The following is a 17,748-nucleotide window of genomic DNA, read 5'->3' as shown; positions in this document are numbered from 1 at the left end:
AGTGTGAGGAAGGAGGTCAAGGTGGGGGTGGGATTACATGAGGGATCTCAAAGAGCCTCTGAGGTGGAGGTATGCATGGCAAGAAGAAGAATGGCATTGCTGAGCCAGCCAGTGAAATCCTTTTTTTAAAGAATGTACCTGTTTGTTTGAATGTTTACTGACTTCTAAAGTTCTCCTAAAGTTTTGATGGCCTGCATCAATTTGGGTCTTTGGGATGCAATCTAACATCAGGGTTCAATAGATCCAACTCATAAACAGCTAATGCAACACTTTTGTTAAATTCCCTAAGTCTGGAATTCAATCATATTTTGGTTGTTTCTTTCAGAATCCATTGCAGTGGTGCACATAGCACAAACTAAACTGAATCTGACAGTATCCTAACATTATTGTTAAGTCTTTCATATATAATTGTAAAATCTTTTGACTACCTAAAAATCAATTTCTGTTTCTATGTGTTTCAGATGATGCTGAAGATGACATCATTTACTCAGATGTTAAAGTGAAACAGCGTACAAGAAAAGCAACACCACGTTCAAATCAAGATGCAAGTTAGCTTTCCCCTAATACATTCTGACCTAGCACCAGTCTTAAACCTGTTCATGCCAAGTTAGCAGTTTCAGTTAGAAGCTCTCACCAACATCTTACATATAACACTGGAGATTTTAAAAGCTGTGGTCATTAGTGTTTGTGCATTTCTTGTGCTCTTCTTTGTATATAAAGCAGATAACAGCAAAGGTGAGCTGTGCCTCTCTAAGACAACAGCAGAGTCAAGCATCAACCATCATCTCATAGCTTGAACATTTTAGCTAATATTCACTGTGTCTGTCATGACCGTAAAACAATGAAACCATGTGATACTAACTTAGTTGCACACGCTGAGAAAGTGCATACTATACATGTATCTTGCGTAACACTGGCCTGATTTTACTATTAGGAATCATAGCAGATATCAAAATGCCCACTTGTTCTATGTAACAATACAAAAAACATGAAAGGCTCACTCTAGAAATACTTCTCCTGTTACAGTTTGTTATTTTAGTCATGTATTCTCAGTGCATACAGCTTTTTGCCTGCAGCTTAGAGTCTCAGTATTGTATGTCATGTTTTGTGATCATGTGACATTTTGAAAGTATAATAAAACTTGTGTTTTCCTCGTGTTCCACACAATTCCTTCTCAATCAGCATACTTTATTAATCCCAGTATTAATCCCAACATTCTCAAAATGTTGCATTTATTTTCTGTGTTTTGCAGTACAAACTATAAACCAAAGCCAGGCATAAAGTGGAAAGAGACAAGAGTGTAATAAACTCACCCTGTAACTTGTGAACAAGAATTATTGTTTTCTTTTATAATCAAATCAAATCACTTTTATTGTCACATCACATTATTGGCACACTGGTACAGCACATGCGAGAGAAATTCTTGTGTCCAAGCTTCACAAACAACAGTGGTGTGCAAAATACAAGAAAAATAAGAAGCAAAGCAAAGTATAAGAATAGGAATATGAGAATTTTAAGAATAAATATATGTACAAATATAAGAATGTATGAACATTATTAAATATGTATACCAAATATATATGTATGCATGTGTATATATACTAGGGCTGCCACAAACGATTATTTTGATAGTCGACTAGTCACCGATTATTTTTGCGATTAGTCGACTAATCAGATCCTTTGGACATAACACGTACAGCTTATTGCACCAGCATGCATCTGCTCTTATATAACTATCATTAGCTTACAGCTTTAAGTGTTTAAGGTATGTGCTAACTAAAAATAAAGACAAGATGATAGTTTATTAAATTTTAATGAAATTTGCAGATTGTTTCGGTGAAGTTTAATAAACTCCTTGCTATCTAAAATATAACAGGACACTGGAGTATATTCTCGAGCATCTCATGCTTCTGATAATCAGTTGTCTGCTTGACGTTTATTCAGCTGTGTAAAAACTATAACTTTAATCTCAGCCAAACCGATTTACTCAGGAACAAATAAAATACTAAAAAAAGCCAAACAATAACATTTTAAGTTATCTAAGTGACTTATATATATTTAACCTGAGTAGCGAAAGACAGCGGTGGGTTTGAAAACGATTTGCCCGGAGTCCGGTGTTCTCACGGGCTCTAGTGAGCCGTGCCCCCGGATAGCTATCGAGCTAGTGGGTAACAGACGTCTCCGAAAACGTCGGAGCGCTTTTGAAAATATGTGGTGTCTTGATAAACTGAGCAGATATTTGAGGTTTACACAGCTACATTCTCGCCTGAAAATATGTTAAACGTTTATTTTGTGACACAGAGAGAATAATAAGAGTAATATTAAAACTAACTAGCTGCCGCCATTGTTGGAAACTGAGCTGGGCTGTGCTATGAATTCTGGGACAGAGCTACTTCTTCGGGGTTTAACGGCAGCTGGCATCCTTGTACATTCAGTGCTGCCATCTTCTGTTTCAGTCCATTATTGCACTCTTAAATCCTACTACTTATTCCTGAGTCTTTTGTGATCTTACAAAGCTTCAAACGACTCGTCGACTATTAAATCAGTCGTTGACGATTTTGATAGTCGACGTAATCGTGACTAGTCGAATAATCGTGGCAGCCCTAATATATACATATATATAACATATAGAGAAGTCGGCAGTATGAATATTGTGCAAAAGAAATGGCATTTATGTGCAATATGGAGTGCATAAGTGTCGAAGTTTCGGTAAGTGACAGTGAAGTGTCTATGAAATGTTAGTGGTCAGTGTTGAGCAGTCTGATGGCCTGATAGAAAAAGCTGTCCCTCAGTCTGCTGGTTCAGGACCGGATACTGTCGTACCTCCTGCTGGACTGAAATAGTTTGAACAGTGTGTGACTGGGGTGACTGGAGTCTTTGATGATCCTCCCCGCTTTCCTCAGGCACCGCTTCTTGTAGATGTGCTGGAGGGAGGGAAGCTCACCTCCAATTATCTTTGCTCCACTCTCTGGAGAGCTTTGCGATTGTAGGCGGTGCTGTTGCCATACCAGGTGGTGATGGATCCAGTGAGGATGCTCTCAGTGGCACAGCAGTAGAATATACTAGTGTGTGATTAGTGTTGTTGTTGTTCTGTCATATTCTGGTAAAATCTGTAAACTTTAGTAGTAAAAGTAAAAATACTTATGGTGAGAAACAAGTTTTGAGTTGCAAGTAATGCATGAATCAGCACTCACCTCATGAATCCAGTGTTATTTACAAATATCCAGAAGCAATAAAATGCAGAACACTTGCAAGATCTTGTTTAATTGTGATTGTAAAGGCTATTACTGCAGTAATTCTTTTGTAAATTTGAGTGGATAGTTGTGTATTTGTACCTCAATCCATGTTTTCCTATTTACAACCATATGTGAGAGATCAGATTTGTAAATGTGTAAACAAATATCGAAATTTAAACAGAGATTTGTGAAAGCTTTGTAAATGTGTAAAATGTTCTCAAATATAAACGTAAATGTGTCGACAACTCTGATGCATGCATAGAAAGGAATGATTTACAACTGACATGTGTTCTTCTCAAAGCACTGAAAAGAACCGAAAACTCCTGAGTTACAGCTTCTTTTAACAGTCTGTTAATATTAACCCTGGGATGAAGCATTACAAGCTCACCACCAGGTGGCGCCAGTACCAGTGATTTTAGCCACTAGCTGCCTAGTATACTGCAAGTGCTAGTTGCATACATATAAAGCAGACTTACATTGAGAGACTATACATGTATGCTGTAAGTACATGTTTATGTTATTTTTTTAGTCTAAGTATAGTTTAGCTTTGTAAAAACTGAAATGTTATTGTTAATACAACAACTGTGCTAGCTCAGTTTATGCTTCCGCTATCAAACCCATATACCAAGTGACAGAAATGAGCAAACTGGTGGGTTCAGCACCAGAGTAATAGTATAACCTTACAGCAGTGTGTTGGAGATAATTTGAGTTAGTTTTGAGCCAAGCTGGCTTTGGCTTATCATAAAACTACATCACCAAGAAATGAATTAAAAGCAATTCTTTCTATCTGTCTGTCTAACATAGATAAAAAATAGAGTTGGCTTTTTAAGTTGATTTATTTTAACTCAGTCTTGGAGAGTGAGAGGATGGCTGAGGAATGGAGAATTGCACTGGTACTAGTTTTTACGAACATGAGTGATGTATAGTGGATGAGCCATACCATGAAGATAAAGGAAAGTTTTGAAGCTAGGTTAATAAGAGAGAAAGTGACGAGTGAGTAGCAGTATAGCTTAATGCCAAGAAAGAGTGCTACAGATACAGTGTTTGTTTTCAGGGTGTTGATGGAGAAGTATAGAGACGATCAGAAGGAGCTTCACTGTGTCTTTGTGAAGTAATGTCTCCAAAGTATAAACAACTCTTAATACACAAACATTATTCTATTACTTTTATACCAGATCATTTAACTAACCTTAATATATTATAATCACATTTCTCTCCTTGCAGTTTATATGATATTGTACCCCTCTCTCTCACACTTTGTGTGGGTGTACTAGTTCACTTTCTTTGTATCTTTAAATATAAACTTCAATCAGTCAGCGCATCTGCAACAAATTTAAAATGGAAAGAGCTGTGGTTTTTACCTAACATAGTTTTAGCATCCCACATTAGGGTGTCAACCGATACTTGCTGTAGACCATGTTGATGAGTTCACATTGCAGGACGTGAGAATAAAATCCTTTTAAAGGCATATAGTGCTTCATTGGTATGTTTACAGAGATTCAGAGAAGCATGCGGTATCACAGTCAGTCTAGTGAGAATAGAACATGGGATTATCTGTGTTGGGTGTCTTGATGAATTAACTTATCTAAACTTTTGTGATGATATAGTAATATAATGGGACATTTTCCATGATTTAAAGGAACCCTCAATGCTGTCTTTTTGCATATATTGCAAAACACACCTTAAAAGATTCTCTTCTATTATCAACAGTTTAACCCCGAGATGATTTTCTGGGCTACACTTAGTAACTGTAAGTAAAGATACTCTTTTTAAGTTCCATCCACAGCAGCTCAAAAATGACTAGTGATACTCTAATTTGTCTAACTACTGTATTTACATGTTTGTATAAGTAAAGACAAGTATGATGAGACACTAAATGCTTGAGTAAGACTAACATGACTTTAAATACATGCTTACTAATTTCTGTCCAAACCACAAGACAAACACAGCAGCCCAAAGCCCGTCATAACTGCCGCCACAGAGAAGAACTCCAGTTGCTGGTAAGTAATGCTAAACTTAATTCTCATCGGTGAAATTACTGTACTATAAAAACAATCTAAAAAATGTAAACATTGATTGATTGATTATGATTGTAAAAAACACTAGATAATACAAAAAATGTTATGAAACCCTTTTGATTGGTCACCATAGCTTTGGTTTCCACAGTTCAGACAAATATGTCATAAATAGTGCTGATGTGTTGACGACAACAGTAAAATTTAAGCTTAAAGTAGCAATTTGAAAACAGTTTTCACATGTAATTATTGCTGCAAAATATTCATTGATAGTTATAATTTGTTTGATAGGATAGTTCTAATATGGCGTTCAGAAAAGAAATGTGGCCTCTATCAGCGAGCACAGAAAAATTTGTAATTATCAGCCATATAACAATTAATATAACAATTAAAATGAGAGTTACTAGACTTGTTAAAATAATGGGAAGTCTTATACTGTGAGTGCTTCCAACAAAAAAATGTGATTTTTAGAAAGTATCTGACATACAGGTACAACCCACACATATGCACACAGAACTTTAACTAAACGTCGTACATCGTCTTAAAGCATGCTCAGTCATCCAAGTAAGTAAATCCTCAAAAGTTGATTCTGTTCATCTGGACGTAGCGTTTTCAGTGGGAGAAACGTTTGTCACTCATCCAAGTGACTTCTTTAGTCTCAGCTGACTGTAGATTGCCCCAATCTTATAAACATTACATTAGCATAATGACTGAAACCAGCACCACTGAAGGAACAATGGGCTGGGAGGTTATTTCCACTCTCAGCTTCGACCAAGTGTGTTTGCTTTTGGAACTGTATCTTAATTCCACCTATTTCACATACAAGGGTCAGTACTACAGGCAGAAACATGGGTGTGTCATGGGTTCACCAGTTCCACCCATCGTGGCCAATTTGTACATGGAAGAAGTCGAAAAGAGGGCTTTGGTATCCTACCCTGGAACGTCCCAGGACATACCACAATTCATGGATAACATTAACTCGGTGGACCGACACATCAAATTCACCAGTGAGGATATGAAAATTGGCAGGTTAGCCTTCTTAGACTGTGAGATTTCCATCAGTAATGGGGGACATCTAAAAGCTGATGTGTACCGTAAACCTACGCATACGGATCAGTATTTAAGGTTTGACTCTCATCATCCACTGGAGCATAAAGTGGGTGTCATCAGGACGCTACAACATAGAGCCAACACCATCCCCACAGACACAGCGGCCAGGGAGGCAGAAGAACATCACATCAAGAAGGCCCTGAGTAAATGTGGTTATCCCACCTGGACATTTGTCAAAGCTGGTAAGGCACCTAAAGAAAGCTCTAGCCCAGGGGTGTCAAACTCAAATACACACTGGGCCAAAATTCAAAACTGGAACAAAGTCGCGGGATAACATTAATATTTATTGAAAAAAAAATCTTCCTCCAGATATAAGAATGAATCTTTTCTTATGGACTCAAATAAGTTTTGCTGGAAAACTGAATATGGAACAAGCAAAGCTTAATACTAAACAATATATATATTAGCTGTATAATACCAGTAGGCCAGCTCTAATAGTAATTTGGTATGGCTTCGCGGGCCAAATGTAATTAGGCTGTGGGCCAAATTTGGCCCGCGGGCCAGAGTTTGACACCTATGCTCTAGCCAATCCAGGAGAGAAGGACAACTGCTGCCTAAGCAAAAACCCATAGTGATCCCGTATGTGTCAGGAGCATCAGAACAGCTGAGACACATTTTTTCTAAACACCGTGCCTTGGTGGCTTTTAAACACCCCACACAAAAAATTGGTCCACCCCAAGGATCGGGTCCCCAACATAAACAGAGTAATGTAGTGTACCAAATTATTTAATATTTGCAGTGAGTCTAGTGCTCTGGTTGTGATGAAGGCAAATAATGTCTTCCTCGATTTTCTTCATGAAAGGGAAAAAAGACCAGAAATATACCATCCAGGTGCCAGTGGTGAAGTCACATGCCAGAGAGTAAGAAGACATCTTATTTTAAATATGGTGAGTGACTGTAGTCATGGCGACATTAGTTAAAAAGGAAAAAATGTCTAGTATGTCAATAGTTGTTGCATTATTTTCCAAAGTAAGAACAGTTTCTATTGATTCATTATGTAGATAATTCACACGTTTGATAGTACACTACACATGCAAAATAATCTGATTCTGTCCAAACAGAAGATGATTTTGATCATCATCATCATCGCAACTCCAGCAATGACCGCTGTGGCACAAGGTACACTTCAGCCAGTAAACAGTACCTAGAAGAACAAAATGAATCCATATTGTTAATCCACATTAACCAGTTTAATGTTTTATCTTATTATTTGTTATTACTTAGATGATTTATTGTTTAGTCTGGTGAGAGAACATTTCTGTTTGGTATAGTGCTACATCAGATAACGGTGCCATTAATAGTATTACTCAAGTTTCATACACATGAATTTTGTCAGTAACAATTAATTGGTTACATATATACAAAGTTTATGGTTTTATATTTAGTGCAAATAAATGATAGTTATTAATTTCCCTCTTAGTATACATTTGTTTATTCATTTTCTTACCAGGGTCTTCAGAATGCAATCTCACTGAACCTGGACCCCAGACGTGTTTTGGAGTTTTAGGAGAACCACTCGTTTTTTACATACCTACTAAACCACATATGAAGACAAGCTTGAAAAAGAGTACAGAAAAAATTTTAACCTTAATAAATGATAAATTATTTGGTCTCAATGAAAAATACAAGAATCGTACTATATTTTTCCCAAATGGAACACTGAAGCTCGAAAAAGCAACAAAAAATGACTCTGGAGAGTACAGCATGGAAACACACAGTTCTACTGACGGTGTGTTATTGCACACAGTTAACATCCATCTACATATACTTGGTAAGACCAACAACTTATTGACTTATTGAATAACATCTGTGTAATAACAATGTACATGTCAAAATGCGGTTTAGAGCTAAAACTGGAAATTTATAAAAGCAGGTAGTTACATGAACAGATTATAGATTGTATTTATCGTTGTTCTTATTGCTGGTTATATATTATAAGAGAGTTATCAAATTATCATTAATTTTGTGCACACATTTTATATAAGTAAGCTATAAGTAAGCACTTACATAAAGCCTGTATTGGTATGTATTTACACTCCTTAGAGTAGCAGTGAATCTGATATTGCAGTTGATACTGTGTCTATACTATATGTGACTATATGTTTGTTTTTTTTAGCTCCTGTGTCAGAACCAGCTGTTATGCAGATGTGTTTGTCACCAAAACAGATGACAGTCAGCTGCTCCTCTGAAGGAGATGAAGTAGAGTTCATTTTGTCTTTGGATGATAAGTTGTTGATACAGTGTACAACCAACGGTACAGAAAACAACAGCGTTTCAAATGTTACCATCAACTTACCTGGTCAGCTGATGGGAAACCTGACATGTGTTGCTCAAAACAATGTCAGCAGAAAACAAAATATCACCCACCTTACAAGCTGTACAGGTAGTGTGAAATATATGTAATAGAAATGAAAATGTTAAATGTATTGTAAAGCTAAAATATATCTTTGGATAATCAAAAACATTAATAATTTGTAAGATTATTTTTAAAGCGGCATAGATCTGTTTTAAGATTTTGTTTTAAAAAATATCTATGTTGACAAACTCTCCCAAAGATCACAAAAATTGCAACATGCAGTTTTTTTTAACAATAATAATTTAGCAGGTACGAAGAGAAACAGAGTGTCGATATCGACCACTGCAGAGCTGACAGTGGATGTTAAATTGCAGTTTGTATTGCATCCATATGTGACTGTATGTTTGTCTTTCAGCTCCTGTGTCAGAACCAGCTGTTTTGCAGATGTGTTTGTCACCAAAACAGATGACAGTCAGCTGCTCCTCTGAAGGAGATGAAGTAGAGTTCATCTTGTCTTTGGATGATAACTTGTTGATAAAAACCCAACCCAGCATTGCAGAAAACCACAACATTTCAAATGTTACCATCAGCTTACATAGTCAGCTGCTGGGAAAGCTGATGTGTATCGTCCAAAACAATATAAGCAGAGAACAAACCATCATCCACCTTATAAGCTGCACAGGTAATATAAAAAATTATTACATTCTGTTATACTTAAATAGTCATTTATTTTATTATTTTATTTAGTATAGGTATTTATAGGAGTTTTTCTCATTTTAAATGATTTATTTTTCTTTAAAAAATCATTCAGTTTTGCATTTTAAATACTGAAGCATAAATTGGAAGTACGTATGACTTGAAGACTCTTGGCTCTTGAAGGAGGCGGTCGCACTTTCTCCTTCTCCCTCTCCCTTATCTTTGCTGCTTGGCTTCTCATGTCTTTTGTATAGTCTCGCTTATTCTCTAACCCTAAGAGAGTCTCCCAGCCTGATCACGGAACACACACACACACACATGCACACATACGCATATACACTGACACAGACCTACACTCACCCCCCCACCCCCTACAAAAGCTTTTGAAGCTTATGTCTTCTATGTTGTGAGATGTGATGTGCTATGTGCTGAGGTGTTTTTTCTGTTCTCAAACTGATCTCCCTGTTGGAGCGCAGTCTGGGGTTCTTTTTTCTCCTTGTCTTTCCTCATGTTGTGCATTTTGCATTGTTATACCTCTCTGACCTGTCTTCCCCATGTGATGTAGTGTAATGTATGTATGGTCGGAAGGGTAAGATGGCGCTGGCAAAAGGTCGGCAGCCTTAACCCAATTTCCTTTGGGGTCAACCTTCGGGATCAATAAAGTTTTATTGAATTGAATTGAACATTGTAGCCCAGTAAACTATATTTACATTATTTCAGTACTTTCTTCTTAATGGTTTTAATTTCTAGGTAATATTTCTGACCACTGCATTGTGACTGTGGCTGTGGTAGTAAGCGTTGTTGCCATTCTACTCATTCTGGCTGTGTTTCTTGGTATCCGGAAATTCAAAAACACAACTGGCATTATGACTGTTAATGAAGGTAAGATTTTTATATTAAATGTGTTGTCTTTATCAGTTTTGTCTCAATGATCACCACACAGAAGTATATGCTAAATTGTTCTAAAATAGTGAGTGGCAATAATTTGTTGGACAAAAGGATATTTTTGTAGCTTTGTTGCAACTTCTGTACAGGACCATAAATGATTTCAACCCAAACAGTCAATATGTGATTGAAATGCTGACTTTCAGCTTTAATTCAAAGAATTTTACAAAAGTTTTTCATTAAATATTTAGTAATATTTACCCCTCATTTGTAAAAGGCTGATGGGTTATTGTCTTCACCCTGTTAAGCAGATGGGCAGGCGGGACACCCAAGTTTGTGAATGTGATAATGTGAGAATAAAGAAACGTAGCAAATGTATCAAAATTTAATTAAAGGCATATCTACCAAAAATCTTGAGTGAGTTCGAATCTCAGTGAAATAGACCTCAAAATCAGAGTTTTCTGAAAATCTTGTGAATGTGCTTGTGAGAACAAAGCAACGTGGGATTTTGAAAGTGATATGATAGGTTTTTTTCTACGTGGACACTGAGGGTAACACTGGCCACCACCAGTATTTTTTTTTATTTCAGTCTCCAGTTTTCAAAGGAATAAAATTTTACTGGACAAACTAACACGATTTAATTCAATCTTGCAGTTTGAATGCCTACAACCCATAGACCTTACAATGCTACTTTTTCTTTTCTTGTGTTGCCACAAGCCATGTGTTGCTAGTTTGTGGCTTATCAATTCAATTATGTATTTAATAGTTGAGTTGGGGTTGCTTCATGATCATTCTACTTCTATCAGCAGTCACATCATCAGCAAGCATGATTGACCCATTTGCCCATAACATTACTTTCACCTAGTAATACAGTCTGGTATCCTCATGAGCTCATGAGCGATTTCACTCCTTTTCCATACTTTCCTCCTCCCTTCTGATACAAGTTAATATTGGTTTCATATGTCCAGAAAATTTCTTTCAGAAACGTGCAGGCTCTTTTTAGATCAAACCTCGCCTTACTCTGTGGAGTGTAACTATTGGTTTGCAGCTTGTAATGAACTTGTTATGTTGTGCATTTCCACCCAGGAAGGTACTTTACTTTTTGGGCTCCCTTCCTTATGCTCACATTTAAAATGTACAGCAAAAAGCTTCAATTACAAATAAGGAGCTTTTGTATGATTTTAGATATGATGTCTGCTTCATTTTTCAGGAAATAAAAAGGAAACAGAACTTGGCCTTAATGCAGCTTGTTAATCAATTGTCTAAATATCCAGTTTTGAGCCTCTGAAAATGAGGGCCTATTTTTTTAAGCCTTGAATTAAAGCTAATTAAAACTGAAGTCTTTCCTTCAATCACACGTTTTTGTTTGATTTGAAATCCACTGTGGTGATGTACAGAGCAAAAAATACAAATATTGTGTCATTGTGAATCTTTGTGAAAACTTTCTTGTTACAAGTTTTCAATGTACAACATCAGCGTCTTTTGATTACACAAGACACAGTTTTCTGTTTCTACTTTTTTCAGATGAAGCTGAAGAGGACGTTGTCTACTCAGATATTAGACTGAAGCAGCATGCAAGAGAAACAAGAGAAACACCACCTATTTCAAATCAAGATGAAAGTTAACGTTCTCCTAAACAGTCTGACATTCTGAAACCTAAACCCTAACATGTTGACTTTCGGTCAACTGTCTAATAAAACTATGGCACTTTAGCAGTTCCATCTTTGCAGTGAACGTGAAGGTAAATATATTTAACAAGTTCTCACTGGATTATTAATTTTGAAGAAAACATAAAGGGGGGAAAAGTTATTTAGAAGGCATTTGATATACATGAAATACTTATTTATGCTTATTTATAAATGCTTTATATTTAAACTACATTTTATTTGACATAATTGAAATAAACTACAACAACCCTGTAAAAGTTCTAACCAACATTTAACATTTAACCTTGGAGATTAAATAAAAGGCTTTGGTCAGTGATGGTGCGTTCCTTGTGTTGTGTTAAGCAGACGTGGGCTGTGCCTCTTGTTTGAGATAAAATCATCAGGGTTTCTTTTTTCTGTGTTGTCATGACATTAAAACCACAAACTATATCCTGTTTTCACTGAGCTGCCAAACTTCTAAACCATGTGACATTACCTAAGCTGCACAGTTGTCAGTGAGAAAGGAAAAAAAACTGTATTATGCATAAAACACTGGCTTGTTTGTTCACAATTGATGATCATAGTAGAGACTTAAGAGATCTGAAATGACATGAAAAGAAGGTTTTAATTTTTTTGAAGAAGTTTTACCTCTCATCAGGTGGAAAGTCCCAGTTATCTAACCCCTAGTAGGGGCTGTCCCCTAGGAGGTGATCATTGACCCACTATTAATCATCTGCGACATGACATTAGCCACAGTATGTAAAAAGGCGTGGGCCATTACCACCAAAGGTTTTGGATGAAACCACTGTAAGACCTTTACCCTATCATGTGACCTTTTGAGGGATCTCAGGACTGCATTGTGGGTAGCTGACAGTTGGTGTCGTAAGCCACTCGCTCTGTTCAAAGGTGGTCGTTCACAGTGGACATAGATGGTCTCTTTTGCTCCTCTTTCAAACCAACCATCTGTCTTTTCAGTCCAAAATGTGAACATTGGCATCCCTGAAAGAGTGACTTTGTCCTTTAGGTGCAGATGTACAGCTGAGTCTTGACCTGTCGAGGAGGCTCTTCTATGTTGTGTCACGTATTTGTCGAGTGGCTATGCGGTTTCTCCAATGTAGAGCTCTCTGCACTGCACAGCATATGCTTTGTTGCTCGGCTTGTGTTTTGGATGACTGAGAACCAACAGAGACATCAAGCAACAATACAAAAACATGAAGGGCACAAACTCCCCTGCAGGCAGTTCTTCCAAGTAGTATTTTAATATAGTTTCATTATCTTGTGTAAGGTGACATAAATCCATCAATAATTTATGTTATATGCTTGACATGTATGAAAAAGTCAGTAAGTGGACTTTGTGAGACACGTATAACTGTGTGCGTTTGGTCGGCAACCTGGTGATGCAATTAAAATTTCGTTGTATTTTCAAATGCAATGATAATAAATGCTTTGAAGCTTGTTGACCAACATTTAGATTTCCAATAATATTTGTACAATAGTACAATAAAATCTGTGCTCTCCTCATGTTTTACATGAATCTGTCTCAAAGTGTTACATTTATTCTCTGTATGTATCTCAACCATACAAACCATTACGTTTAAGTCAAGCATAATGTAGAAAGGGACAACGCTGTAATAACCTTGCATGAAACAAGAATCTGTGTTTTCCTTTACATGTATTAGTTGGTGATTAGTGATAATTCTGTGATGATCTAGTAAAAGCTGTAGCCTTTAGTAGTAAATGTAAAAACGCATAGTATCAGCACTCATCACATCACATTCAGACATTAGTGTGTCTGTAGCAGAGTCACTGAAAAAGGAAAGAGTTGTGGCTTTAATGTAATGTGGTTTTCACACCAGGATGTTAACTGATACTTCCTTTTGCTCCTTGTCAACAAACTTTTGTGATGCAGACTATAGTGATAAATGTACATTGGAGGATATAGAAAAACTAAAAACATAAAATAAACGGTTAATATTAATCCTGAGATAAAGAGCACAGGTTCAGGCTGTCTGCCACGCTGTTCTTTAGTATATAGCACCAGGTCGTGGCATCAACAGTAACTTAAGCCTATTTTAAGACATCCGCTACCCAGTGCAGACACAGACAGACATACTTGATGAGATAAATGATATGATATTCAATTTTTAGGGGTTTACGTAAGTATCTAGTGCTATATCTTTGTTTTAAAAGAACAAACAAACAAATAAAAAATCCTCAAAATAATATTCTTAACACAACTTGGAAAAGGAGTATCTGGACAGTTGAAAATATAACAGGGAGCTATAGTGATAGATAATTACACATTTACATGATAAATAAGAAAGTGCACATAGTATGTTCATAGTGTCAATGCAGAGCTACACACCAGGGCCACTGCTTCATCCACGGATCTGTTTGGGTGATTGGTTCAAACTGTATAAGGTCAGAGCAGCCTTTATGGACCTGAGTATCACCATTTCCAGGCACTTCATTGCAACTGATGTAAACGCTGCAACCCTGAAGTAATTTGTTGTGATTGTGTTTCTTTTTTGAGGAACTGATATAGCAATGGATGATTTAGTTGTACTTGCTGTTGAAGAGTTGAAAAACAACAACACACACACACACACACACAAATGTTGGCATGTACCACCAGCTGTTCATAGCGAGCACTACAGGCTAATCGGATATTAAGAATTAAGTGGTTTATCTGCATTTTTTACATCCAGTTCTCATCTATTGCTCAGGTTCTTGTGGCTCCTTGTCCTGGTACATGTAAATGAAAAGTACACAAAAAATAAGAATGAACATTTTTTAATAATATGAGAGAAAGGGTATACCAAAGCATATTGTTAAATCAACATAAATATCAATTGAAATCAATGTAATGCTCAGTAATTGCATTCACAATAAGTCTAGTACTTCTAGTACTTTAGTTAAGTAAAGAGAGATTCTAACAATGAATTCAACATGATTTCTTTGATCAACATAGTTCAATTGGCAATTTGACTCTGATTGCCCATTATGAATGAATTCCCAGTGTCATAGGAATTACGCACGACTCCTCTGAGCTTGGATAGAGCTCTGAGTAACGTGAAAGAGGCGAAGATTGGGAGGAAGTGTTTTGAGTAAAGGAGTCTGGAAGGGAGAATGACAAATAAGCAGTGAGATTTAAAACACGTAGACTGGAGGCTGATTGGCTTAAAGATGGAGGGCAGAGAGATGATTGGTACAGACCAGTGATGTCAGCAATGAGCTTGATAGCGTGACAAAGTGGAAGTGATGAAAAGCAAATACTAGCCAGTGAACACCCGGGTAGTAGACAGATGTATAGTTACAGATCTTCCTTATTGAACTTACACATAAGCTTCATTAATACTCGATGAAAAGAACTTCTTCCATCATTCTCGCCGCACAACGGAAAAAGACAAGAGCGTATCACCCAGGTGCCAGTGAGGAATTCACAGGCAACAAACTGCAAAAGAGACATATTTTAAAAGTGGTGAGTGACTTCTTTGACTGTTGTCATGGCATGTAAACAGTTGGCCTATATGCATGTATAAACTCCTGTTGATCTACTATGTAGATAATCCATACACACATAATCTATATTATCCAAGTGAAGTGTTTATTAAAGTGTCTATTTCTAGATACAACTGAATTTGGCTGCACACTACACATGCACAACACGAAATAATAAATGTCTTTGTTGTTTCTGATATTCTGATTCTGTCTCAACAGAAAATGATTTCAATCTACGTGATCACAGTAGCTTTGGCAGTGACTGCTGTGGGACAAAGTACACATCAACTTTTTAATAAACTAAGCGCATATTTTGAAGTCATTCATAAAACAATTTTAGTAAACAATGGAACAATGGAATATTTGTCATTTTAGCTTACTATTTAATATGTGGTCTGGTGTTTTTAGGGATATGAGTTTTGTCAATAATGATAAACACAAATATCATATATACAGCAATTTCTATTTATTAAACAAATGACATTATTAATTTCTATTTTGCATGTCTTTATTTATTTATTTATTTTCTTACCAGGGTCTTCAGAATGCAATCTAACTGAATTTGGAGCCCAGACGTGTTTTGGAGTTTTAGGAGAACCACTCGTTTTTTACCTACCTACTAAACCACATATGAAGACAAGCTTGAAAAAGAGTACAGAAAAAATTTTAACGTTAATAAATGATAAATTATTTGGTCTCAATGAAAAATACAAGGATCGTACTATATTTTTCCCAAATGGAACATTGAAGGTCGAAAAAGCAACAAAAAATGACTCTGGAGAGTACAGCATGGAAACACACAGTTCTACTGACGGTATGTTATTGCACACAATTAACATCCATCTACATATACTCGGTAAGACTAAAAACATATTCTCTTCAAATTTATGTGCAGTAACATAAAAACTAAATGTGTTACAGATCTAAAACCAGAAATTAAAAAAAAGAAAAAGACATTTTATTCATCTTGAAAAAGGATGAAGGTGTTAACAGTGTGTGTCAGGTCCAAAATTCAAAACCTGTAGTTTGTTAGACAGTTTTTGCAAATACGTACATGAACAGAGTTTTCAGATTATGCTGATCATTGTTATTGCTGGTGGCTGTACATTATATGAGAGTTGTCAAATATTGATTTTTGTGCACACATTTCAAACACATGTGTACACACTTATAAAGATTATATAGCAAGAGATGATCTGGCAGTTGATCTTGTGTTGCAACTGGTACTGCCTCTGTAAGTGACTATATGTTTGTCTTTCAGCTCCTGTGTCAGAACCAACTGTATCTCAGGTGTGTTTGTCACGCAAACAGATGACAGCCAGCTGCTCCTCTGAAGGAGATGAAGCAGAATTAATTTTGTCTGTGGACAATAAGACAAAATTACAGCCTACAGCCAATGGTAAAGAAAACAAAAACATTTCAAATGTCACCATCAACTTACCTGGTCAGCTGATGGGAAACCTGACATGTGTTGCTCAAAACATTGTCAGCAGAGAACAAACAATCATCCACCTTACAAGCTGTGCAGGTAGTGTTCTTTAATGTATTTTATCAAATTAAAAGTTAAGAAAGAAAATATCTTCAAAATTGAAAAACACGCTATATTTATTTTGTCATTTTGTTCAGCAAAATGTCTGAAGATTTTGCAAAATTTGCAATCTGCATTTTTTAAATACATTTTGTGGAGACCTATATGAACAAACTTCCTGGATTATATTCATAATGGATCTTGATATATATTCTTTCATGCAGTATTGCTGGTTATTTATTGTATTTTTTCAGACACATACATAACTACTACCTAGTATCTACATGTATCTCTCATTTAGGTGTACATAGGCATCACACTTTGCAGAGCTGTCAGTGAATGTTATATTGCAACTGACACTGCTGACTATATTTGTCTTTCAGCTCTTGTGTCAAAACCTGCTGTATCTCAGGTCTGTTTGTCACCAGAACAAAAGACAGTCAGTTTTTCCTCTGAAGGAGATGAAGTAGAGTTCATCTTGCTTTTAGATGATAACCTGTTGATAAAAACCCAACCCAAGATTTCAGAAAACCACAGCATTTCAAATGTTACCATCAGCTTACATGGTGAACTGATGGGAAAGCTGATGTGTATCGTCCAAAACAATATAAGCAGAGAACAAACCATCATCCACCTTATAAGATGTGCAGGTAATATAAAAAATGTTCTACTTAAATATTCATTTATTTTATATTTTTCATTTTTTTGTTTAGTTTCTGTATTTATAGGCATTGTTCTCATTAAGTTATTTATGTAATTAGAACAATGTTCTATAGACCAGTTACTTTATAGATACTGAAACATAAATTGCAAGTGGCTTGAGGCCTTGAACAAA

General features: G+C 36.2%; 2 protein-coding genes across 2 annotated transcripts; both read left to right on the top strand.

Moving 5' to 3' along the window:
* The first annotated feature begins 4,742 nt into the window (after positions 1 to 4,742).
* On the top strand, positions 4,743 to 13,279 carry LOC146379438 (uncharacterized). Its single transcript, XM_084940700.1, has 9 exons — positions 4,743 to 4,986; positions 5,176 to 5,236; positions 7,164 to 7,248; positions 7,423 to 7,480; positions 7,812 to 8,132; positions 8,478 to 8,744; positions 9,073 to 9,339; positions 10,104 to 10,235; positions 11,763 to 13,279. The coding sequence occupies exons 1-9, from the start codon at positions 4,959 to 4,961 to the stop codon at positions 11,861 to 11,863; spliced, it is 1,320 nt and encodes a 439-aa protein (XP_084796826.1). The 5' UTR covers positions 4,743 to 4,958; the 3' UTR covers positions 11,864 to 13,279.
* Positions 13,280 to 15,859: 2,580 nt separating this feature from the next.
* Positions 15,860 to 17,369, top strand: LOC146379437 (uncharacterized). Its single transcript, XM_084941106.1, has 3 exons — positions 15,860 to 16,241; positions 16,647 to 16,913; positions 17,326 to 17,369. Exons 1-3 carry the CDS (start codon positions 15,863 to 15,865, stop codon positions 17,367 to 17,369), a joined length of 690 nt encoding a protein of 229 aa, XP_084797232.1. The 5' UTR covers positions 15,860 to 15,862.
* The last annotated feature ends 379 nt before the right edge of the window (positions 17,370 to 17,748 follow it).

The sequence above is a fragment of the Perissodus microlepis genome, chromosome 10 (genome assembly GCF_051167445.1).
Source record: "Perissodus microlepis isolate ML-2025 ecotype Zambia chromosome 10, ASM5116744v1, whole genome shotgun sequence".
Classification (NCBI taxonomy): domain Eukaryota; kingdom Metazoa; phylum Chordata; class Actinopteri; order Cichliformes; family Cichlidae; genus Perissodus; species Perissodus microlepis.
The sequence above is the reverse complement of the archived record's forward strand: the minus strand, read 5'-3'. Positions and strand labels throughout refer to the sequence as shown.